General features: G+C 40.2%; 1 protein-coding gene across 2 annotated transcripts in view; it reads left to right on the top strand.

The window, feature by feature from the left end:
* The window catches only part of LOC127662005 (ventricular zone-expressed PH domain-containing protein-like), a 160,784-nt gene that overhangs the window by 119,244 nt on the left and 14,735 nt on the right, over positions 1 to 26,805 (top strand). For both annotated transcript variants that reach the window (XM_052153016.1, XM_052153015.1), the window contains exons 10-11: positions 5,016 to 5,155; positions 5,430 to 5,564. In XM_052153016.1, the coding sequence (XP_052008976.1) occupies positions 5,016 to 5,155; positions 5,430 to 5,564 (275 nt within the window). The remainder of the gene's footprint in view (positions 1 to 5,015; positions 5,156 to 5,429; positions 5,565 to 26,805) is intronic.

The following is a 26,805-nucleotide window of genomic DNA, read 5'->3' as shown; positions in this document are numbered from 1 at the left end:
TTGTGTGTCAGCATGAGTGATTCAGTGCCATCATACCAGAATGTGTAAAACTTCACCAATGTGGTGAAGCTGTCAGGATCTGATTTAGTTAAAGATAGGTTGAACAGTGGCAGCCTGTCAGGAACATGTCCAAAGAAATCAAAGTCTCAATTCATAATTCACATGGAAAACAAATATACTGTTATGCACACATTAAGTCATCACACCACTGATGTACATAATACTAAAACGAAATCTGTATTACAAACTACAATTATTTGACCATGGAGGCTGAACTGGAGAGAATGAGTGCTATTGCTCTTTCTGCATACTGGTGCGTACCGGCCGGCCCACTTCGATCGAGCACTGGAGAGAAATGCAACTTAAACTAGTTCACCAGTTCAAAGCAAATTAGAAAACACTGAAATATGACATCATTTGTTAGTAGTCTATTTTTATCTTAGAATGTTATGAGTTGTATGAACATCAGTTATGATTTCGAGTTCTAAAATAACTGAATCAAATCGGGGGGGTTTTTTTCATGAGAAATAAGTTAAATATTAAATTATAAATGTTATCAATGGGTATTCTGTGTATTCTAAAAGTCTTTGTTTTGCCATAATGACAGCATGATGCACAGCAAGAATCAAATTGCACAGAAATTGCCAAGATGTGCTTTTTTTTGGCATTTAAAAGACACAATCCTCGGAAGACTATGTTAGTAGTTGAGCTCTGACCTTTTTTTGTGCATGCCATCAAGTTTGCACATGTTTTTATACACTCAAACCTTTAGTAAATCATGGACTACACATGTCACCAACATGCATTAAAAGGAGAATATTAAAACTAAAACACAAGTTCTGTTTTGTTTAAGAGACACATCTGGGGGGGTCAAAGGAACACTGAAGCTGATGCTACTCAGGGGCCATCAGCAGGACCACATTTACAAACCCAAACACATAAAAGCAACATTAAACCAACTGTACACTTCTTTAGACTTCCTCACACTGTCAGTGAAGACCAAAGATAATAGATGATGTTTATAGAGAAGTAGATGTTGCATGGTTTGTATAATCAGTAGGCAGAATTCACAGACAGTTATGAGTAGTGGTTTACCGAAATAGGCTTTTCAATTGCTGATAGAGATTAGGGATGGGTTCAAGTACCCGAGTTCTGGGAAGTGACATCAATGGACGTTCATGAAAACACAATAATTGTGTTCAAAATAGGGCTGGGCGATATATAGTATATTAGCGATATAATCCCATTGAAGGTGTTATTTATTTGGCTAGTAAGTTTCATAAAGAGAGCATCAGTAGACTAATTTCACGATCCTTCAGGGCTGCACAATTAATAAAAAAACAAAATTGTGAGTTGGTCTTATGTGATTATTAAACTACAAAAGGCTGCAATTAAAGACAGATAAACATGGTCTGTGTGCGTTGTTCTGTGCCCAAACAGGGCTTATGAGCTTGTGCTTTTAGCACTTTTAGAGCAGTTTACATGCATTGTGAAAAACAATTACTGCAGTTTCATGCATTTGCGCTATTCCCAACATTAGTAACGCTAAAAGTTATACAAATCTACAAATGTGGCACAGTGTTTCAACAGATGCAGAACATTGTAAACTGTCAAATACACACAGCACTTTCAGTGTAAAAATATAATCCCTACGTCACTAGGGGGCCCATTAATTCATTTAAAAAACTTCAATGCCTACTTGACATCATCGCACCCTTGGCCCCACCCACTGGTGCTTCAGTTCATAAACTGAGAGTGAAGGGCAAACAAGGCCTAGTGTGGCCTAACTATTCCTGAACACCAAAGGGGATCCATCGAGACTATTTTGTATTATTTTTGTATATAAACAGGCACTAGGCAGACGTCTTTGATCACTGTCATGTACCTCGCACCACTTTTAAAAAGACACGGTATCAAGTTGACCCTGTTCGGTTTCATCAGCTGCTGTGCCTCTTCCTGCCAGCATCCTGGACACTTTCTTGTGCCCATCAGCGCTGCTTTTAATAATATATTAAATAATATTTAATAATATATTCAGATGCAATGTGTTGGATGTGCGTTATGTGTAAACCTTAAAATGTAGTTTTATGATGTTGTGAGCTTGTACATCCTCTTCCGATTGAGTTTCAAATGTGACTGTATTTGAGGGGCTAAACGATGTTAGCCAATCATAACAGTGGGCGATTACGTTTAAGTTTTAAGGAGTCACTTAGGCCAAAACGGAGCTTTTCAGACAAAGGGCCATAGACAGGGTGGACAAGTATAATATATTACTAAATTATGTTTTGGTACAAAAAAAAACAACAACTTTTGAGCCATTTCAGAGCTAATACATAATTAGCAAGATATATATTGAATATTGTCAATAGGCTGAAAAATATCAAGATATCATTTCTGTTGCCTTATCGCCCAGATCTAGTTTCACACTGTATGTGCAAATGTTCCAAACAGGAACTTTAATTTTGTGATTGGTTATGGCATTATTTTTGGTGATACCTTGTGGTCTGTTTGGAGAGGATTAGAGGGCGTATACACAAGATGCAATGTTGCATGATTAAATTAATGGAATTCATTCCTTAGAAGAATTTACCATTTTCTACTTAACGTGTGTCACAAAGAAATATTTTTAGAAAAATATTTCAGTTCTGTAGGTCCTTTCAATGCAAGTAAAAAGTGGCTAGGAATCTGAAGGTTAAAAAAGCACAAAGGCAGCATAAAAGTAATCCATAAGGCTCCAGTGGTTTAATTAATATCTTCTTAAGTGATCCAGGTGGCTTCGGTTTAGAACAAAATTTTAATTTATCATATACAGGGTTGGGGAGTAACGGAATACATGTAGTGGGATTACGTATTTAAAGTACATAATACACTCAGGATTATTAGGAACACCTGTTCAATTTCTTATTAATGCAATTATCTAATCAACCAATCACATGGCAGTTGCTTCAATGCATTTAGGGGAGTGGTCCTGGTCAAGACAATCTCCTGAACTCCAAACTGAATGTCAGAATGGGAAAGAAAGGTGATTTAAGCAATTTTGTGCGTGGCATGGTTGTTGGTGCCAGACGGGCCGGTCTGAGTATTTCACAATCTGCTCAGTTACTGGGATTTTCACGCACAACCATTTCTAGGGTTTACAAAGAATGGTGTGAAAAGGGAAAAACATCCAGTATGCGGCAGTCCTGTGGGCTGAAAATGCCTTGTTGATGCTAGAGGTCAGAGGAGAATGGGTCGACTGATTCAAGCTGATAGAAGAGCAACTTTGCCTGAAATAACCACTCGTTACAACCGAGGTATGCAGCAAAGCATTTGTGAAGCCACAACATGCACAACCTTGAGGCGGATGGGCTACAACAGCAGAAGACCCCACCGGTACCACTCATCTCCACTGCAAATAGGAAAAAGAGGCTACAATTTGCAAGAGCTCACCAAAATTGGACAGTTGAAGACTGGAAAAATGTTGCCTGGTCTGATGAGTCTCGATTTCTGTTGAGACATTCAGATGGTAGAGTCAGAATTTGGCGTAAACAGAATGAGAACATGGATCCATCATGCCTTGTTACCACTGTGCAGGCTGGTGGTGGTGGTGTAATGGTGTGGGGGATGTTTTCTTGGCACACTTTAGGCCCCTTAGAGCCAATTGGGCATCGTTTAAATGCCACGGCCTACCTGAGCATTGTTTCTGACCATGTCCATCCCTTTATGGCCACCATGTACCCATCCTCTGATGGCTACTTCCAGCAGGATAATGCACCATGTCACAAAGCTCGAATCATTTCAAATTGGTTTCTTGAACATGACAATGAGTTCACTGTACTAAAATGGCCCCCACAGTCACCAGATCTCAACCCAATAGAGCATCTTTGGGATGTGGTGGAACGGGAGCTTCGTGCCCTGGATGTGCATTCCACAAATCTCCATCAACTGCAAGATGCTATCCTATCAATATGGGCCAACATTTCTAAAGAATGCTTTCAGCACCTTGTTGAATCAATGCCACGTAGAATTAAGGCAGTTCTGAAGGCGAAAGTGGGTCAAACACAGTATTAGTATGGTGTTCCTAATAATCCTTTAGGTGAGTGTATATATGTAACTGTATTCCACTACAGTTACAATTTAAATAATTGGTAATTATAATACAGTTACATTCAAAAAGTATTTGATTACTGAAGAGATTACTTTGCATTTTATTGTCATTTGTTTAATTTAATATTTATATAAATGATGTGATCCAAAGTGCATTTGAACAGCGGTGAAACACTTTCTTATGATGCGTTACATTCACAATATTTTTTTATCGAGAAAATTCCTGTTAGACCATAATTTCTTTTTTTCTAGTAATATCTTTGATATTAGGGCAAAAATCATTTTCTTGATAATAATTTTTGTATCGTTTTCCTGTAAAAATATCTAAAAATCTTTAAAACAAGATCAGTTTGATTGATCTTGATTTAGAAACAACACTGCAGAAGATATTGAGGTTTTTCAGAGAATGTATTTTTAAGATGTGTATTTTGTTTTACTGTACTGACAGTTTGTATAGTCAAAACAAGTGAAAAAAAATCTACCAGTGCTGAAGAAGTAATCCAAAGTATTTAGAATATGATACTGACCTTGAGTAATCTAATGGATTACGTTACAAATGACATTTTACTGCATGTTTTCTGTAATCTGTAGTGTCATATATTTTAAAGGTAACCCTCACAACCCTGACCACACATCTTGTCATTGCAGTCTCTAGGCACAATCATGATTTCAAGCTTGATTACTTCCTAGCGCTAAACGCATGCACAGAGCACTAGATGGCGCTATAGGAGGTATAATAGAGCTTGAAATCATGATCTCCAAGGAGACTGCTGTCAAGATGTGCAGTGTATATTACTACTACTATAAAGTGGAGCAGATTAGCTGGGTACTTCTTTGAGGATTTTTTTATGTTTAGAAAGGAGATTATGTTTTTGGTTAAGACATTCATAAGCAATTGATGCTCCTGTGTCTATGTTTGTATGTTCCAGATTCACACCGTGGCTGTGTAGTCAAGCTGTCCTTCTCTTGTCCACTGAAAGGACACTACTGTCTCTATGGGAAGTCCTTCTTCTCTCTGTGCAGCCATCAGCCACACCTCTGGATCCAAATCATGCTTCTGGCACTGCAGGTAACACTCAATCATGTTCTATGTGTGTTTACATTATGCTTGCACAGTAAAAAGTGTGTAAGTAAAAGTGCCAATGGTTTTACAGTAACTTTACATACTTGTGAGATGAGTGAATCATTATATGTCTACTTTTTAAATGGATGTTTTCGATTCAGATATACAAATTAGTGTTGTTTAGTTTTATTTGTTGTATTTAGTGTAAATGTATTTGGTTGGATGTTGTTTTTAATAATGACGTAATGTGACTAAATTATGATAAATGATTATTTTACAGAGTAAAATGAGTGAGGCTCTGTGTAGTCAAGATGATTGTGTACAGCAGTTGAGGAAACTCTGGGAGAAAACACAGCTGACAGGAGCACACAGCTTTGAGCTAGCCATGACTCAGACAATTGTTCCTCACAAGAAGGTAAAGTCCTCTCTGTCACTCTATTGCTCTACCTCTTTCATGCTCACTCTCCTACTTTCTCTCTCTCTCTCTGTCTGTCTGTCAAACACACACACACACACACACACACACTAAAACTGACATGCATGCACACTCCGCAGCTTTCTCCACCTGAGATATTACATTGCATTTGACCTCACACTTCTGCCCATCTGTGGCCCACTTACTTGATCTTTTACGTTTAAGCCAACAATAATGATTAAAAGAATAGTTCAGACAAAAATGAAAGTTCTGTTATTATTTACTCATCCTCTTGTCATTTCAAACCCATATGATTTTGACAAAAGGAGAAGGTTGGAGGAATGTTCAGTAGAATGCTCTTTTTTTCATACAGTGATTGTAAATAAGGACAGTGTTTAGCTCCAAGAAGGACGAAAGAAACATAAAAGTATCATTAAAGATATATATCCCAAAGGTCTCAAATGTCTCTCCAGGTTTTATCAATGAGGCCGAATGCCATTGGTAAACCCTTTTGCTTTATGGCATTATGTTCTCGAGCTGGTATTCGGATGAGCCATGTTGTCCTAGCATGCTTTGAGATTGTTCAAATGAGCAACTTGTGCTTCAATGGAAACAAGGAAATTGACTATAAGTCATTATAGTGAATGTCAAAATATGTTTTTGTTTGTCTTTGGGTTTGAAAAAAATTCCAGATCATAAAACTTTATTTTACAGGTTTATTTAACATTTTGAATCCCAAATTTTCAATGAGCTTTCAGACTTTTAGACACAACTGATCTCAACATACACACCCTGTTACAGTTACATCCATAGTGGAAAATGGCCACAATATAGGATTTCCAGATAATGCATTCAGTTAGTGGTCAAAGGTCATGATAGCCTCTGAGACTGTAATATTTACCCTTTATGTAATTTCCTCATGATAGTGGCATGTAAATCCAACTGCTGGTTTGACTAGCATTGTAAATGTCAAGTTAGTGCTAATTATAAAATACAGCTGGCGTCTTTGCTGCCTTCTTACTGTCTTCCATTTTCCCTCTGTTCTTAAATCTGGGGTCATTTATCATCCGATGAAGAACTTTGTATACACATAGCGCACATGGAATGCGTTTGTGTTGGGCACGCATGCACAAGCAAGAACACACTCGTAAACATCTCCCAACTGATGGCCTAATCCCAAATATGCCCTTTGATTTATTCTCTTCCCTACTCTTAAAGAGCTAGTTTTGTCAGCATTAAAATGGGCATATAATGAAAAGCAGTGTTTTTTCTTGCTCTTTTGAGATGAAAGTACTATACAGACATACTAAAACATTCACAGCACAAATCTTTTTCCTCAGAAATGAAGCTACAAAAATGGTTAATGGTTGATTGAGCAAATGATGACATTATTTTCATTTTGAACCTGAAATTTAAGTTTGCTAGGTAGTTAGTAAGATTTTCATTATGTAGTGCTTAAAACAACGCTATGCAGCCCATAATTTACATAACTGACTGATCACAGTTCAGAGGACTTTAGGCTGTCAATAACGCGTTAAACTTTTGACATACCGAGTCATGTGACAAAATGACACTAATCATCCCATCCTTAAAGTAGTACTTCTTATGGAATTTAGCTCAAGCAGCTTAATGTACAACAATTACATTTTCGGTCTATTTTATCCTTCGTATACTTATTTTGATATAAGATTAAAATGTGAAAATCTCTCATTACAGCGACAACATAGTCATAATATTTGACCAGTACTGAAGTGGACTGGTCTATTTATTTATTATTCTTTATTTTTGCACAATATCAATAGCCTGTTTTTCTCTTTCCATAATTCAGGTATCCATATTTGGGTTTATAACTTTTCGAAGACAATTATTTTGCAGTTTTTTATTTTTTATTTTATTGAATTTTTTTTATGTTAGACATTTTTTAAAACGCTTTGAAAATGTTATTCTTAGAGAAAGCACTATTCACTCTAAACCATAAACTGCACAGATTGTAAGATACACAGAAAAATGTAGTAGACAGAAAAATAAAGTTGCAGGAGGTCTAAGTGGAATTTGCACCCTGCAACATCTTGAAAGCATTATAGGCATGTCACTGTGCTAATGATAGATCATAGTGAAATAATAGTGAATAATGTGTTTAAATACACTGTCTGGAGAGTACCCCCTTTGTCTCCATATCACTGTATGTTTTACTGATTTGTGTATTTAGATTATGTTACCAATCATTATGTGTGTGTGTGTGTGTGTGTGTACATACATGGTGTACGTACATGTGTGCATGCATGCATATACAGTGAGGGAGGCTGAGGCACTATAAAAGGACACAGGGAACGGTGTTGCAATAGGATCAGTTACAAACAGAAGGACCCCTTCTAGTTTTTTTGTCTCCACAGTAGAGGGGAAAACAATATTTCAAAGTATTGCAATGTTCACTTCACAATATTGTATTGGTATTCTTATTCAAAAATATATATTTTTGTTTGATTTATCACATTTAAAACTTTTGGGAAAAAACGGATACAGCACCATTCAGAGCTGAAGTTGTGTACTACAGCATTGGGCCAACAAGCATTTTATTTTTCTATTTAACCAAAATGCAAACCCAGAACTGATTAAGAATACTATATTAAAGTACATAGCTTGTTTCATTTGTAATGATGGGGATCTTATGTAATGATACACATGCTGAAACCAAGTTAGGCTATTCCCTCAAGTATTTAAAAAAAAAAATCTTCTATGCTACTTCTATGGATCTTCTGCATAGAACAGTATGTAGTCCAACACTTGTTGCACAAAGCTCCGTAGTCAAATGAAGGTCAATGAAAAAGATGTGATAATACACTAAACATAAAGAATCTCATTATTACTGAAAAGAAACCTAGATATCTACTGTATATAATATCATATCGCTAGGTCCTTGCTGATTGCCACCCCTAATCCACAAATTAATGATGACATGTTAGCTTGCGTTTGGCCCAATATTTCTGGCTATTCTTCCCTGATGCACTGAAACACACTTCACATTTAAATCTACATTTGTGCATTTGGCAGATGTGTTTATCCAAAGTGACTTTGTGCATTCCATGTATATATTTTTATCAGCTTGTGTGGTCCCTTGGAACCAAACCCATGTTACTTGTGCTATGCTCAACGAGTTGAGCTACAGGAGCACTCTGTTACATGTAGACAGTGCTTTGAATGTGAGGTTGCCATATGTCTTTTTTAGAAATACCAGAATAACGTAGCTCAGTTCCCTTGTTTAGCTCGGTTCCCCAACATTGGCAGGCTGCTGGGCTGGATTGCCTAATGTTTTGGATTAGTGAGAGAAAGTTGAAATTCACTTCTCTGGCATGTTAAATGCTGTTTACATGTTAAACTGAGAAATATATTAATTATCCAATCACATCCAAGATGGCCAAGATGGTGGCGCGGTAGCACGCAGCGGCCACTCTGGATCCAAAATGGTCCTATTTTTGCTATTTTTGTCACTTAGCTCGGCTTTTACGGCACATGGACATCGGAGCAACCGGTGTTCGTGTCTACCATCGCCAGACACTGTTAAAATATAAGATTCATGCAACAACCAAGCTGCATGATGATTTGCAGGAGTTGCTACACGAACTCTGCTTGCTGCGAAGACCAGGCCTCAGTCCTCGGTGTCGCTTGATGCCAGTGCCCGGGGCAGGGAATGTCGTAAGCGGAGTGAGAGGAAGCGAAAGCATGGCAGGAGGGCGGGGGTCCATACTAGGCTAAAAACTAACCCTAGCCGGCCGGCTCTCTCGTCTATCCTGCTCTCAAATGTTTGCTCCCTGGACAATAAACTAGACTACATCTGACTCCAGTAGACTACGCAGCGTGAGTTTAGAGACTGCTGCGTCTTTGTTTTCACGGAGACGTGGCTCAGTGACAGAGTTCCGGACGCCGCCATTCAGCTAGACGGGCTCGCCTTGTTTCGTGCCGACAGAAATGCAGCTCTGTGCGGTAAGACTCTCGGTGGTGGCTTGTGTGTTTACATCAACACGGAATGGTGCAATAACGCTATGCTAGACTCTAGTTACTGCTCATCGCTGGTTGAGCTTGTGACTGTTAGATGCAGACCTTTTTATTTACCACTGGAATTCACCACTGTTATTATAACCGGAGTTTACATTCCCCCCAGCGCTAACAATAAGGAAGCACTCTGTGAACTGTATGGGGCTATGAGCGAACTGCAGAACGCTCACCCTGACGGACTGTTTATTGTCGCCAGAGATTTCAACCATGCGAATCTCAAGACAGTGCTCCCTAAATTCCATCAGTATGTGGACTTTGCAACTAGAGGGGCGAACATGCTTGATCTTGTTTACACAAACATCCCAGGTGCGTACAGGGCAGAGCCCTGCCCCCACCTCGGCTACTCAGACCACATCTCTGTTATGCTAATATCAGCATACAGATCGCTCGTCAGATGCACAAAACCGCTGCAGAAGCAGGTGAAAACCTGGCCAGCAGGAGCCATCTCTGCTCTTCAGGACTGTTTTGAGTGTACTGACTAGCACATGTTCAGGGAGGATGCAACATATGGCGACTCTACCAACTTGGAGGAATACACAGCATCAGTGACAAGCTACATCAGCAAGTGCATTGATGATGTCACCTTCTCCAAGACCATCACCACACGCTCCAACCAGAAGCCTTGGATGACTGCTGAGGACCTGAGACTCCGCCTTCAGAGCAGGCGACAAGGCTGCCCTAAGAACAGTGAGGGCCAAACTGTCCCGGGCCATCAGAGAGGCAAAAGAACGCACACACCGAGGGAATCCACAGTCAATTCCAGGACAATGGCGACACGCAGCGCATGTGGCAGGGCATCCAGGCCTTCACCAACTACAGGACAACATCAGTTGCCTGTGACAAAGATGCCTCCCTTCCAGATGCGCTGAGTGACTTCTACGCTCGGTTTGAAGTGCAGAACGACGTGGTGGCGAGGAAGACCACCCCTCCTCCGAACGACCAGGTGCTCTGTCTTACCACGGCTGATGTGAGGAAAACTCTACGTAGAGTCAACCCACTGAAGGCTGCTGGACCAGACAACATTCCTGGCAGAGTGCTCAGAGGATGTGCAGACCAGCTGGCAGATGTTCTTACCGACATCTTCAACAGATCTCTGAGCAGCGCCATCGTTCCAACGTGGTTCAAGGCCACCACCATCATCCCCATGCCAAAGAAGTCTTCAGTGTCCTGCCTCAACGACTACCGCCCCGTCGCACTCACACCCATCATCATGAAGTGCTTCGAGAGGCTCATCATGAGGCACATTAAGACCCAGTTGCCCCCCTTACTAGAGGTGCAGCTGCTAATGGACTGGTGTAGGGCCAACAACCTGTCTCCAAATGTGGACAAAACATAAGAGATGGTTGTTGACTTTAGGAGCGCACACAGTAACCGCTCTCCGCTGAACATCGACGGCTCCTCTGTGGAGATCGTCAAGAGCACCAAATTCCTTGGTGTTCACCTGGCGGAGAAATTCACCTGGTCCCTCAACACCAGCTCTATTACCAAGAAAGCCCAGCAGCGTCTCTACTTTCTTCGAAGGCTGAGGAAAGCACATCTCCCACCCCCCCATCCTCACTACATTCTATAGAGGGACTATTGAGAGCATCCTGAGCAGATGCATCACTGCCTGGTTTGGGACTTGCACCGTTTCGTACCGCAAAGCCCTACAGAGGATAGTGAGGACAGCTGAGAAGATCATCGGGGTCTCTCTTCCCTCCATCAAAGACATTTACAAAAACACAGCATCCGCAAAGCAACCAGCATTGTGGATGACCCTGCACACCCCTCACACAAACTCTTCACCCTCCTGCCATCTGGCAAAAGGTACTGAAGCAGTCGGGCCCTCACGGCCAGACTCTGTAACAGCTTCTTCCCCCAAGCCATCAGAATCCTCAATACTCAGAGACTGGACTGACACACACACACACACACACACACACACACACACACGTGTCCTGAGTTGCACTTTAATTATTGTCACTTTATACCTGGCTGCTACCTCAATAACTACTATGTGCATAGAAAACTATCTCATAGTATGTTATGTTTACATTTGGCATTTTTAGAAACTGTCATCTTTTTGCACTACAGTGTACTGGTCGGCGCTGCACTGTCTCTCACTGTGCCTATTGTCCTGTTAATTTTTAATAATTTATTGTACTGTCCTGTACTTTTTGCATACGTTTGCACGTGCACTTTATTTAGGTATGTTATTTAGTCTGTGTAGTCTCATGTGTCTCTGTGTTTGTCCTATGTTGTTTTATGTAGCACCATGGTCCTGGAGGAAAGTTGACTCATTTCACTGTGTACTGTACTAACTGTATATGGTTGAACGACAATAAAAAACCACTTGATTTGAACCACTTGACACACTCAATCAAGTAATTAATTCAAGTGTGCCATGCCTTTTTTTAAAGTGAGATCATTCAATGACTGTCGGTTGAATGCCAGCTTATTGCAAACTACCCAGATGGGACTCCAACCCACAATCCTCAGCTCTGAGGGCTGATGTTTGCAGATGAAGGCTTTTCTACTAGGCATATGGGCCCACTTGCAGAGGGTGTGCGTATCAGCCTACACATCACCTTAAGTACTGAGATGCAATGAAATGGCTATTGATTCTTAAATGGTGTGCATGTGTTTTTTGAATAGCAAGAACATCCCATTATTGTCAGGGCATAGTCAATCTCTTGCAAACTGTCCAGATGGGACTCATACCCACAATTCTCAGCTCCAAAGGTTGACGCCTTATCCATTAGGCCATTGAGCCGGCTTGCAGTGCGAGCTTGTGTCGTCCTAAACATCCCTTTAAGTGCTGTGATGCAATGAAATGGCTAATGATTCTCAAATTGTGTGCTCTGCACTGATACGAGACCCTGCTTGTAAAGCTTTCTGAAAGTGATTAAAAAAAGCCATGAAAGACTAAATTGTTGTGTGCATTTCTGAAAGCTGAAATGCCCAGTGATTGTCATTTGATAGACAGCTTCTTGCAAATGACCCAGATGGAACTCTGCTTGAGAACCTACTTGTAAAGCTTTCTGAAGGTGATTAAAATATTCTTATAACATTTTCGATTACACAATATAAAGTGTATAGTGGCATTTTTAAAGCAAGAACGTTCAATGAACGTTGTCTTTAACAACACCTTTAGTTTGATGCATTTAAATTGCTGTAGATTCTTGGATGGTGTGATCTGCACTGATTGAAATTGAGAATATATACAATGCTTTTAAAGCTTTCTGAAGGCGATTTCATTTTTCTTCGATTAAACAATTTAAAGTGTGTAATAGCTTTTTTTTTGAAGCAAGAATTTAAAATATCTGCAGGTTGAGAGATTCTTGCAAACGACCCAGATGGGACTCTAACCCACAATGCTCAGCTCCAACGGCTGATGCCTTATCCATTAGACCACTGGGCCAACTTATTGAGTGTGCCAGTGTAATTTAATTTGCATTGAAATTACTGTAGATTTTCGGATGGTGCACTGATTGAAATTGAGCTTTGGGACACTGCTTGTAAAGCTTTCTGAAGGTGATTCAAAAATGCTCACAACATTTTCGATTACAAAATTTAAAGTGCATAAGGGTTCATGTCCGGGGGTGTCATCTGACAACATGCGAAGTTCGGATGTTTGAAGGGCAAGTTCTGCATACTTTGCTAGTTTTTAGACTTTTTGTGTCATAAACCAGTGAGATTCAATACACCCTGACCCTTAACTGTTCTAGCAAGACAAAATGTCAAAGAATTCAAAATCCTCAGGTTATGGAGACATTAAAAGACACGTATGTGCTCAAGCTGACGCCCCTTCAGAGGCCTTGAGCCAGGGAGTCGGTTTGGCCGGAGAAGTGAATGAAATTCGGCGAGAATTGTTGAACATGTCGGCAATGCTGACGAAGGTTGACAATGGATTTTGCTGCAATACGTCAATCGATCACGGCCATGGAGACGAAATTCACTGAGGTGGTTACAAGAGTGGGGGATGTCGAGAAACGGAGAGATTATCTGTCATCGGAGAGGGAATTAGTTGCTAATCCGTTAGCAACAAAGGTGGATTTGGAGCGTGTCTGCGAGAAGTTGGAGGATTTGGAGAATCGTAATCGGGAGAATAATATCCAAATTGTTGGATTTCCTGAGGACGAAGAAGGTTGGGATATGGTGCAATTCCTGGATGGGCTCCTTCCTAGTCTGCTCGACATAAAAGGCCATAAGATGGAAATCAAGTGAGCGCACAAGGTTCCGCTGAGGGAGACAGGCCCCAATCAATTCTGTCCAAATTTCTGATATCATCCGATAAAGATACAAATCTTATATCAACGGAAGGTCGTTTTTGCACAGAATGTTCCTGGCCAAATTGAGAATAGACACCAAGAATGGCCGCAATGTCCTTCATAAAGTCAAAGTTATTTTGTGGCTCTCATATGGCGGCCAATTGAACAGACTCACTGAACATCCACTTGATAAGTCAGAGGAAGCGGAGTGCCTTTTTGTTTCTTTTTGTGGAGTTTGTTTTGTGTAGTAGCACTCCTACGGGACAGTGTTGTGGATGAATATGCACGTTCTTTGTGCTTATGCCTCCTATTGGTTGGAGTTTGTTTTGTGGAGTATTTCTGCAGATTGGGTTATTTGTTGCACACATGTAACAGTTGAATGGGCCAGCTTACTGAACATTCGTTTGACTGTCCTAGGAAACTGTACGGCCTTGTGTGTGTGTGTGTGTGTGTGTGCTGGTTCCGTTAGAGGCAGGAGTTTGTTTTGTGGAGGAACACACCTTCGGGACAGTTGCAGATGAATCTACTCGTTCTTTGTGTTTATTCTACCTATTGGCTGGAGTTTGTTTTATAGATTTTCTTCTGTTATGTAATTCTGTCTCACAAAATCTGTATAGAAACACTGGCAAAGTTGTCACGGGGGCTCATGTACGCACATGGACTGTTTGATTTTAGATGGATGGACGATGGTTGGCACTGTCGTGCCTGGGGTTAATGCGCACCAATTTTTTTTTTTTAAGTTTGAGGTTCCCCGTCTGTCGCTCTCTCGACGTTGTGTCGGAAAAGCGACACTAGGGGTCTCTCGAGCGCCGAATATACCTCTGATCTATGAAAAAAGGCCAATTAGAAGTTGGCAGATAGTATTTGCATACACCGCCCCCGGACATACGGGTATAAAGGCGAGGAAATACTATGAGTTTATTCAGAAATTTTCTTCGGAGCCAATGGTTATGCATGCTGTTGGATTGACGGCACATTACAGCGGCTATTTCTCCTTCTTTGCACGGCAGTGCAATTTGCTCCTGGGCACTTCGGCAGCGCAGAAAACAAACTCTTTAGAGTTATTTAAAAGAGTGATTTCTCTAAAAGAGTACATTTTCACTAAAAGAGCAATACACAGCGGCATTGAACATCCTTTTCAGGATGCATCTTTTTAAAGATGCCTTTTCGCCCCTGGTTAGTTCCTGGATACGGTAGAGTGCTCTCCGCTTCAGATGGCCACAGGCGTTGTCTCGTGTGTCTGGGCAGCGATCACACCGAGGCTGCGTTTGTGGATGGTTCATGCTCTCACTGCGAATGACCATTCAATAGAAAGCAAGCCACTCCAGCCGCCCCCCGCATTGCTCCTTCTTCCCACGGGATTGAGGACGATGTGGCTGGTGCTGGAGGCGATATGGGGATGGCAGCCGGTGCAGCTCCGCCGGGTACGCCCCCTTCGGGCCAGCATGCCCAGGCTGGGGCTGACGCTCCGATGACCGACATGCTTTCCCGGGCCGCCGACAGTGTGGGCTTGGACTGGAATAGATTTTTATATATATATATATATATCTCTCTCTATCTAAGTCCCTCATTTCATCTGTTGTTGATTGCTCAATTGGAAACATCTTAGTCTCAGATCATGCCCTGGTGAGTTTAGAGGTGTTGCCACATACAGAGAAAAAGAAATCATTTAGGTGGTGCTTTAATGTGTCCCTTTTGCAAAATCCTGAATTCCAACAAATGTTAAAGGAAATTTCAACAAATTTAAAATCAGTGTTTATATGGTATCAGTATCCTCTGTGGGCATGGCTTGTGAGGCACTTAAGGCAGTTCTTAGGGGTCATGTCATTCAATGTGCCTCATTCATCAAAAAATACAAAGCTCAAGAACTGTTGGAGTTCAAAGGGAATATTAAAAGTGCCGAGGCAGCGCTGAAGCACCGAATGTCGTCTGATGGCCTCAGAGAATTGACCCGATTGAAATAGAGATATAATACTATTTTGTTGCGGAAGGTGGAGTTTTGGCTATTCAAGGCATGACAGCCATAGCTTTTCAGCCGGCTCCTTCCTGTGGCCCAAACAGGGCATTAAGTATTTGGCCATTTTATTCCCATCAAATTTGTCTGATTTAGTTAGAGTTAACCTTTTTATTAAGGGGTCACATTTTTCAAGTGATGTGGGCAGGTGGGCTTCATGACAGTTATCTATGATTGGGAAGGTTAATGTTATTAAAATTAGTTGTATTCCAAAATGTAACTACCTGCTATAATCTCTCCCTGTAGATGTCCCTCTCTCTTATTTCAAGCAATTTGATAGCATAGAGGTCCTTCATTTGGAATGTTTATTGTCCCGGGTTAAATTTCAATAAGTTATATAGGCCGATTGACAAAGGTGATTTAGTCCTACCCAAGATTTCGTTTTATTATTATGCATTAGGTCTCAGATATTTGGTTCATTGATCGCTTCCACCTGAGAGAGCCCCTCCCTGGTTTTATATTGAACAGGGTTTCGCCATTGCAAAGCCTTTCTATCAAACTAATCAGAGAAGTTAAGTTTTTACGCCCTGTTATCTCCCATTTGTACTCTGTACAAAAGTGTCCAGAGTGATAAATTCTGACATTTATTTAAATGTTGCCTCGAGCATATGGCAGAACCCAAAATTGTGTATTAATAAGTCCCCTTTTTGCTTGTCAGTGTGGATTGTGAGGGCGGTTACTACACTCAGTGTCATATATGAGAGTGGAGTGTTGAGATCTTTTGAAAATTTAGATCAACATTTTGGGATTCCCAGATCTCAGTTTTATAGGCATTTACAGCTGTGCCGCCTGCTCTCTACTATTTTTGGGAGTAGCATACACACCCCTGAAGCGGCAGATACTCTTGGAATGATGATTACTGCTTTTGGAAAAGCTCATAAGGCGTCAGTGTATTACTCCCTGCTAATTCAGAGTCTGGGGGACAGAGCTTTAACTTCTGACAAGAGATTATGGGGAAAGATTTAAACTTGTTATTGGAGGAGGGAGTGCAGGCTAGGATTCTAAAAAACATCAAGTCTGCATCTAGAGATGCAAGGGTGTGCCTTATACAATTCAATATTTTACATAGATTTTATTGTATGTACATGTTTGTATTTTTGATAAAATAACGTTTATGCGTGGTTTTTGAAAAAAAATTATTTGAAGTCATTGAAATAAGGCCATATAACACATACTAAACATTTGTCCACAAGACTTTTGAGAACTGGATCTTTTAGCCTAGAGTTTTTGCTACAAAATGATGTGAAAACCATCCTGATCACTCATTCATACAAAACAATATAGTAATTGAACATTTGTAAGACACTTTTAGTGTTAGAAAGGTCATATGCAAGGAGGCGTGAATTAACTTGAATATTGATTGTAATTCACACCTGAGGAGACAAAAATCCCTCCCCTGGGCCTATCAATGAGAAATGTGACAGAAAGAGAATGAATGTATGGAGACTTAAAGATCAAAATCAAGTTTTAAGTTAAAAGAAGTCTGACCTATACATTTTCTTTACATAAAGACTTTTAGACCTACACTACCGTTTAAAAGAAGTCTCTTCTGCTCACCAAGACTGTATTTATTTGATCCAAAATACAGTAAAAACAGCGATATTGTGAACTATTTTTACAATTTAAAAGAACAGTTTTCTATTTGAATAAATTGTAAAATGCAATTTGTGATCAAAGCTGAATTCAGCATCATTACTGCAGTCTTCAGTGTCACATGATACTTCAGAAATCATTATAATATGCTGATTTTCTAATATGGGCATATTTAAAGTGCATTTTACTCATTTAACCTTAACACATATTTGCAAGCACAAGCTTTGTTGATGATAATGAGGCAGCATAAACACTAGATAAAATATAATCTAAACATTCATATTATTTTTATATCATATTATATATCATATTAATATCATACAGGATACAATTGAAATACCTGCTTTAGCCAAAACAACATTTAAATGTAACTAAACTTGCCTATTAGGACATATTTCAATACTCTGAATCCTGGCTGGCAAGTCTGGAAACAGTCCCACTAGTAAAATATGTACATGTTTATATAAAATAGCATGTCAACTAATGTAAGTAAAACTAAATGGCTTACTCATCCGAAATCGTATCCTCGGCTGGATGAAGTCTCTCTCTTCAAAATGCAAACTTTCATCGGAGTCCCGCTCTTCTTCTGAGGAAAGTGTTAACTCTTCATCACTATCCAGGAGTTCCCTCGCCTGTGTATCATGTGATCTTCCAAACGCGCAGAAAAGTGAATGAACTAGATGTTTTTAAGGCACAGTCGGGGGCATTCACCATTTGCATTGATCGCCTCAGCACATTACCGTATGAATAGCTTTATAGTCTCTAATGATGTCTTAGACTTATCTGTATGCCCCAAAATTATGGAGTATTTTATGTTGTTTCCGCTCTAATGACGAAAAAATCCAGCAGGACGCACCGGCGCGTCCGTCGATCCCATAGGTTTAAAGACACACCCACCTGCTGGTGATGACAATCGGAGGATGGAGACATGGCCCATGTTTTTTGTTGGTGTGTTGAGATCCAGGAATTTTGGTTGAAGGTTCAGAGGTTTGTGTGTGACATGTTGGGCACTCTGGTTTCGTTTTGCCCCAGTTTTGGGAGATGGGCCTTCATCTATGTGGGGAATATAAACTTAGAAAATTGGGTTCTGATCAGTCTGATGATCACCAGGCATATTATTTTGAGGGGATGGAGGTCAGCTGGGTGACCCCCTTTTGGGAGTGGTGCACAGAGATGGGGCGGTGGGGGTGGTATAAATGTGACAACACCTTAAGTAGTTTGATGCATTGTAATTGCTGTAGATTATCAGATGGTGAATGATTCCTGATTGAAATTGAGCAATGAGACCCTGCTTGTAAAGCTTTCTGAAGGTTATTCAAAAATACAAAACATTTTCAATTAACCGTTTTTAAGTCTGTTGTGGCATTTTTTTTAGCAACAATGCCCAATGACAGTCAATGACAGATAGCTAGCTTCTTGCAAAATAAGAACAGATGCAAATTTAAAGTTTGATGTTAATGGCTTTATGAAAGGCCATTTCTTTCAATGAATGGTATGTAGATGAAACACTTATTTGGTGTGGTGAAAACATTAATTTGTGATTTTGTTTTGTACTTGTGAAAATATGCTGAAATGCTTAATAAAAATGTTTTTTCAGGATTGAGAAACAGGCTTAGACTAAATGATTTGGGCCAAATCATCTTCCAGTTTTCCTTAGGCATATCTTTTAGTAAGGAACATGAACCACTGCACAAATATCACCAACTGGACTCCACTTTTGAAAATATAAACCACATCTTTATCACACACATTGCTCTTGTTTAGCTCTACTGTATTTACTCGACTTAGTTGTAAATAATAGATCAGATACAATTTATACCATTTGTTCTTTGCAAGAAGCTGTCCGTAGGGTTTCCATGATTAACTGCTTCAATCTAAAAGCAAGCATTAAGAAAAATGTAAACATTAATTGTTTGATGGATGGCCTTTCATTCCCTTTAACTTAATAAAAATTTCCAGACTATGACTATGTTCACACAGTCAGTATTTGGGATTGACATCCGGATTTGCTAACAGATGTGACTGTGGAATTGTCTTGTTCATATAACAGCCTACAGGAGCAGATCAAATAATGTCTGTTTAAAAGAGTAATTGAGTCAAGCCCCTTTTCTATTCTCGAGATAGCATGAATAACACCTGTATCCATAGTGATAGGGATTAAGGATGGAGACTTACATAACACTGGAAAGTCTACTCATATTTAACACAACATTAATTAATTAACATGTCCTATTGATGTGTAAGTTTGTAACACTTGCTAAAACTCTGAAGCCAGTGAACATAAGAAATAAGGGAGGTATACCATCCAAGTTTCAATGAGTCATTTGTGTAGTTATTAACAAAATAAAACAAACTGGTATCATACAAAGTAGGCCCAATACAATCCCCATAAACCCCAAAGTGTTAACCCAGAAATCTTTTGGGATTAGGCCTGTCTCCTAAACCCAAGAGCAGTTACTCAGTCTTTTGCAGAAAAAAATTATAAACAAAAGAATAATACTCCAGCAGCAATCCAAGCAGTATTTCAAGCAGAATTCCAAACTTTGTTTAAAGGTCCATGCAATTCGATCCAGGCCATTAGATTAAACACAATGTGTCCCTCAGACAAAAACCCTTTTTGCATAAACATAAAAACCAAACAACCAAACAATGCCCTTATGCTAATACTCTAAATCCATGTAATTATATTTAGATAGAAAAGAAAGAAAATACAAATGTACTTACATCAAGCTTTAGAACAAACATATTCCTCAAAATAGGGTCAATGAAAGGAAATGTAGATGAGGAGGAAAGTGTCACATTATAAAATTCTCAAACTTCCTACATTTTACTCCTTCTCTACTTCATTATATTGGGGTGACGCCTTACTCAACAAACTCTCGAGTTCACCCAGTGGTTAGGATGATAACTACAAGATTGAACAGTGAAAGAGGCAATAGATGCATACTGAACAGTGAAACTGTTACACATCCCCCCTTCAGAGAAAGGCTAGACAGAGCTGAAAAGCTTTTTAGCTTTTCCACATCAACTTCTTCAGGGGTATCTAACATTCCAACTCTGTAATTTACCCTGTTTAACTGCTGGGTCATTTTAGCTGGACCTTGCCATTTAGGGTCTAGTTTGGCCATAAATGTATCCCCAGCCCGAGACAGAGGATGATTGAGCACACCAGATCTCCTTCTTGGAACAACTCTGGTCTTTGTCGTAAGGCTGTAGTATGTCCCTTTTCAGTCTTATGCTTTGCTCACATTCTCTTTTTCCCATTCATTGTGGGCTTTCTGCTGTTTTTGCTGTATGCCGCTTGGTCTGGGCCTGGAGGTCGATGTATCAGACATTCAAGTGGGCCCTTTAGTTTGCATCTAAGGATAGTTTTGGCTGAACTATGGTCAGTGCTCTGTTCCCAAGCTGAGTTTATGGCATATCTGAATTCTGGGATCCACTTGTCCCAATGGTGATGGTTCTCACAGACAAAAGAGACAATCATGGTTTTCAAAGTTCAATTTATCCTCTTGGTCAAGTTTGTCTAAGGGATGGTAGACAGTGGTGAGCTTCTGTACAACTCCCCATTGCTTACAGGTGGCATCTGAGACAAGGTAAGTGTTCCCCAATGTGTAGAATAATAAATGTTAACTATGAGCAGCGTTTTTGCTGACCGAATTGAAAACAGTTCCACCCACTTACTGCAGTAGTCCACTCTAACCAGAAGGAACTCCTTCAAGCAGGAGCTCTTTGAGAATGTACCCATCATGTCAACTCCAAGCATGAACCCTGGCTCTACTGCCAGTGTGGATTGAAGATGCCCAGATAGTTTAGAGATTCTCTGCTTATATTGCTGATAGGTTTGACACCGTCTACAAATGTTCCTCTCATCTTTTCGAATCTCTTGACCTCCCTTGCTGTCTGGGACATCTAAAAATGTTGTCATTCTGAACAACATAGCAAATGCGGGTGGGATCTTGGGTGGTAGCTTAGCAGCATCCCGTAAAGGCTGAAGAGATTGGTCTTCCTTTTGCCCTTTGCCAATTTCCTCGCAACAGACAGGCAGGTCTGAAAAGGTTTATTTAGCTTGACATACTGCAATATGGCCTTGGACTTCTTCTACTGCTACCCCACATGACAATGTGTCTGGCACAACATTACATTGCACTTTACAGTACCTCACTGTAAAGTCAAAACTCTGCAGACAGATGGCCCACCTGGTCAAAAGAGATGTAGGCTGAGGATGGTTGAACACCCAGGTAAGGGCAGCATGGTCCATCAGCACCTTAAAGTGTTGATCCTCTAATTACTGTCGACACTACTCGACTGCCCACACCACAGCCAGGCAATCTTTCTATGCCATGGAGTATGACTTCTCAGCTCCATGAAGGAGTCTAGATGCGTAAACTATTACATGTTCCCCCTTTTCTGAGTCTTGGGTTAGAACAGCCCCTAATCCAACATTACTGGCATCAGTTTGAACTTTAAATGTTTTGCTGAAATCAGGTGGCATCAGAACGTGTGTCTTTTGAAGTGTGCTTTTCAAGTCTTCTGAGGCTTTCTGACATTTCCTTGACCACTCCCAGGCATTATCTTTCTTCTTCAGCATGTAATGGTGCTGCTTGTTCAGAGAAGCTGGGAATAAGTCTGTGATACCAACCGGCAAGACCCAGAAAGCTTTGTACATTCTTAACTGACTTGTGTACCGGAAAATTCTGTACTGCTTCTACTTTGGCAGCTTCTGTTCAGACTCCTTCCTCAGATATAATGTGGCCCAAGAAAGAGAGGTATCTTTGAAGCAGGTTGCATTTCTTGAGATTGAGGGTCAACCCCACAGCCTCTAACTTGGAGAACAGCTGCTATAGATGACTGTAATGCTCCTGAATGTTCTTGGAGTATCACAATGTCATCAATGTAAACAATGCAGAACTTGCCAATGAAGTCTTGTAACACTGTGTTCATCAATTGCTAGAATGTGGCAACAGCATTTTTCAAACCAAATTGTAGAAGAATGAATTCATATTGGGCATTTTTTTTGTAACAAAGGCAGTCTTTTGGATGCTGTCTTCATCCATGCAGACCTGCCAATAACCACTTCTGAGATCTAGTGTGCTGAAAACTGAAGCTTCATATAGTGATACAAGGATATCTTGGATCTGAGGAATTGGAAAACCATCAAGGGGAGTTTTTGCATTCAGAGCCCTGTTATCTATGCAAAAGTGGGTGCTCCCATCCTTTTTTGGAACAAAGACCACTGGTGCAGCCCATGGAGAGATAGATGGTCATATAATACCCTTGTTTAGCATGCTTGCCATCTCTTCATCAATTAATTGCTGCTTATTCACAGAAAATGGGTATGCTCTCTTATGTTCTGGTATTTTATCTGTGGTGATGATCCGATCCTGTATGACGGCTCTCTGTGCTAATGCATCTGTGCACACAGTTGTCCAATCTAGCAGTAGCCTCTCAAGCTGATGTTCTGGGTTTGTGATGCATCAGTCAAACTCACCAGATCTTTAATAGCTGCAATAGTAATGGTGGGAACTTGAACAAGAGGGAACGCAAGATTTAAACTAACAGATGCTGGCAAAGGAGGAGAAGAGAAAGGTCAAGACAACTGATCTTCATCAGGCAATGTGTATGTGGGTGTTTTGAAGTCAGGAACTCAAGTCCCAAAATGAAAAGGTCTCAAAGGTAGATGTATCCATGCATTGTACAATCCCATGTTACTTTACCTAATGCAGACTGGATGTATCCATTGGCTAGTGCAAAACTCTGCCCTCTGCTGGAATACAAGGTTTCTCCACAGGTCTTCAATTTGTCCCACAAGGACTCTCATATTAATGAGCACAGGTAAAGCCAAGGGTGTCAATGGTTTCTCACTATTTCAGAGAAGACAGCAATGTTGTGGCTTGGAGGACATCCTCGTCCTGATTTATTTGATCCGCCAGGCTTTGGAGCTTGCACTGTCTGCCGCTGTTGCCAGAAGGATCTTTCCTCACTGATTTATCTTTCCACAATGGTACCACCAGCTCATCCACAGTCGACAATGTCCCTCGTAATATACTTAATATCCGTGGTTTACAGTTTCATAGTGTGGCCTGAAAAATCTGACATGGATGGTTTCAGTCTCAAACAGAATCTCTCATTCTCACATGGGTGGTTTAAATCTCAAACACAGAGCTCTGTACTGTTATGCAAAGCTGTGAATACACTCATCTACTCCTTGCTTGCGTTCTCAAATTCTCCTCTCTGCCTCCACTGCATGATCATCTGGTGGAAAGACAGTAAAAAGACTGTTTTGAATTGAGTCCAGGTTTTCACACGTTTCTTTTCAGTAATCAACCAATCTTTATCAGTGTTCGTTAATACAGATGGTAGCCAAGGGTCAACCCAAGGGTTGAACATCAAGATATTTCTTTCATTTCTCGAGGTATGTAATATGGTCTTCTCGGTCTATGCAACCAAATTTAGGGAAATCCAACTTGATTGGTGCTTTGAAATGTACTGGAAGAGCAACTATCTGTAGCTGGTGTGTGATCAAACATAGGAGTTTCAAGAATTCCATTACTGCTTGCCATAAATCTTGCCGACTCTTCTCTAAAGCTTCTCTCACCTGCTGACATTCTTTTTTAACCTTGGGGAGTAGAGTGTCTTCTAATTGCTGTTGGTGTCATTCTTGGCTCTGCTGCTGTTATAACAGCTCACACACCTGATTTTCCATAGCAGACATCTTTCTACTCTGTTTCTTTAACACATGCTGCACATGGTCTTCCATGTCTTTAAGACGAACATCACAGGTATTCACTAGTTCATCAACTTTACTTTCTTCTTACTCTGGAAGTGTAGTAGGTGGTAATAATGACTCATCTAGCAAATCCTCTTGTCCCTCTACTTCCACATCTGATTCCAGTGATAAGTGACTAAGAGACTGAATCAGGTCGTGCAGTAATCCAAGCTAAAACACAAGCTAAAAACACACCTTTTCTGTGAGTCATTAGTATACCAACATGACAAAATGCAAAAATCAAATGTGACAAGCAGTGTGTGTGCAGTGTGTATGACAAGACAGACAACTAGTTGTCCAGTGCGGTTCCATTCACACAGCACAGGTTTACCCAACTCCCTCAAAACTTGATATGACAAAAATGAAAATTCTGTCTTAATTTACTCAACCTGTATGAATTTCGTATGTGGAATACAACAGGAGATGTTTTCATGAATATCGCTCTTGTGTCTGAACAGCTTGTATCATGTAGTTCAACCAGAAAAACTAAGAATAAATGAGAATAATCATGATATGGGGATGAAATATTTTCCTTTGCCGTAAGCCCTGTCCTACAGTTCAGCGCTTAGATTCTCGTATGAACTGCAAGAACCTGCTGGACGACGATGATGGCAGGAGAGAGGAACTTACCCCTACAGCAGGATGGTACCTAAACTGGTGTTGAAGGGGTGAATGGGGGGTGAAAACAATGCACATAACTTCCTGACAGAACTACTTACATTTCTAATGCAAGTTTTGGGGGGCATTAGTGTATTTAAAGAAATGACCACTCAGTTGAAATTTGAAATAGTTTCCTTAATGCAATTTAATCTATTTTCAGTCAAAGAAAAATGTGATGTTTTTTTGTTTTCTAGGAAAAGCGACTTTATGGTGTTGTCTGCTTTTAATGCTCTGTCTGATGGTAAAAACCATTAGCATTCACTTTTCTTAGCCTTAGTACTGTGAAGGATGGAATGATTGATGATTTGGCTTTATTCACTTGAGGTGAAACTACATGTAATGTAGCCAACAGAATCAGGCCTCTTGAGGGTGTGGGCAATGGATGAGCCAGTGATTGTAATATCTTGGAAAGGCACTCAAAAGAATCCATGGTTTTCTCCCAAGCCTTCAGTGTGATGTTTGTGATCATCCTTTTCCAAAACACCTCAACCGAGAATAATAGTCACTCCATTGGCTTTGATATCTGTTAAAACAGATAATTTCCAAATATCATGGCTCTTCTTCATCTTGGCAAATTGCACTCACAATAGTTCACACACCTTCACATCCATTGAAAGTTCTAGCCTATTAGCACATTTTAATGTCAGCTCTCATTGTTAATTGGTGTCTAGCTGTGTTGCTGTCTCTTTAGTATGTATAGAAAATATTGTCAGTGCGAAGTTGTTTCAGCGTTTACACAAAGTTTCTTTCGGGTTTACACTAATACTTCAGGCAAAGAGTTTAAGGATAGATAGGTAGCTGGATGGAAGATTCTTCAAGAGGCTGTCCTGGTTTAAGATTATAGAGACTCTTCGAGTTCCTCCATTTATCTAAAGAACTGGTAGCTTTTGAAAGCTTTTGATCTAATGACAAGCCTCCTACCGATCTCTTAAAACTAGCATGTTGTTTACTGCTCCCCTGGCATCAAGGCTTTTGCCTTCACTGTATCTCAATGGTGGAGTGACCTTCCCAACACCATACAGACTCTCTAATCTATAATCACAAAATACATGGCACACATAACTGTTAGGTGAAATAGTATTATATACTGTAGTAAGAGGATATTTATAATTTATATATTTATATCAACTATCTTAAATTATTTTTAAACATTATTTTACTGAACATGTTGCAGTGTATTTTGTTATGCATTCTCTGTGAAGGATAAATGCCATTGTGGCTAATCTTGCTAAAACCAGGTATCGTACAAGATAGCATACTTTTGCCTTCTGTTTGGAACAGCTTTCCCATTGGGAGCAAACCTATGATGATTTAAAAGGCTGTCTACATTGGCAGCGCACTAGGGTTTGGAACCGAGCTGTGTGGCAATAGCCAGAACTAGTTAAGAACTCTTTCTTATTCGCTATGTGCACAGGTGACGCGACGAACGTTCGAAATCTGCGTGGTGGGCGGGGGAACTTCCGGTTTAGGTTACTACCGGTATTTCCGATGTAGATGTTGTGGAAGAGTGAGTGGCAAGCTATCAGTGAGTACCGTATGTAAAATGTTAACAGTTAATAAGAAACGTCTTACATATCAGTATCAAACTGGCAACTCTAAATTACATTGTAGTGTTCCTCGATGTGCCGTTTCATCGAGGTATAATTCTGAAGTTTTCATCGTTTTCCGCATCAGCCTGAGGTACGAGCTCAGTGGCTAGTCAAGATAAGACGCGAGAACTTCACTCCTACCGATAACACCCGGGTATGCAGTCGACATTTTAAGCTAGAAGATTTCATCATAACCACAGGACGCCGAAAACTTGTTCAAGGAGCTGTGCCATGTCTTTTGAGTGGAACAATTTTTTGTTTACCAGCGCCAAGGACTGTATTTTTCTCTATGAGCTTCCATATACTGCTTATATAT

The sequence above is a fragment of the Xyrauchen texanus genome, chromosome 21, assembly GCF_025860055.1.
Source record: "Xyrauchen texanus isolate HMW12.3.18 chromosome 21, RBS_HiC_50CHRs, whole genome shotgun sequence".
In the NCBI taxonomy this organism is placed as follows: domain Eukaryota; kingdom Metazoa; phylum Chordata; class Actinopteri; order Cypriniformes; family Catostomidae; genus Xyrauchen; species Xyrauchen texanus.
The sequence above is the reverse complement of the archived record's forward strand: the minus strand, read 5'-3'. Positions and strand labels throughout refer to the sequence as shown.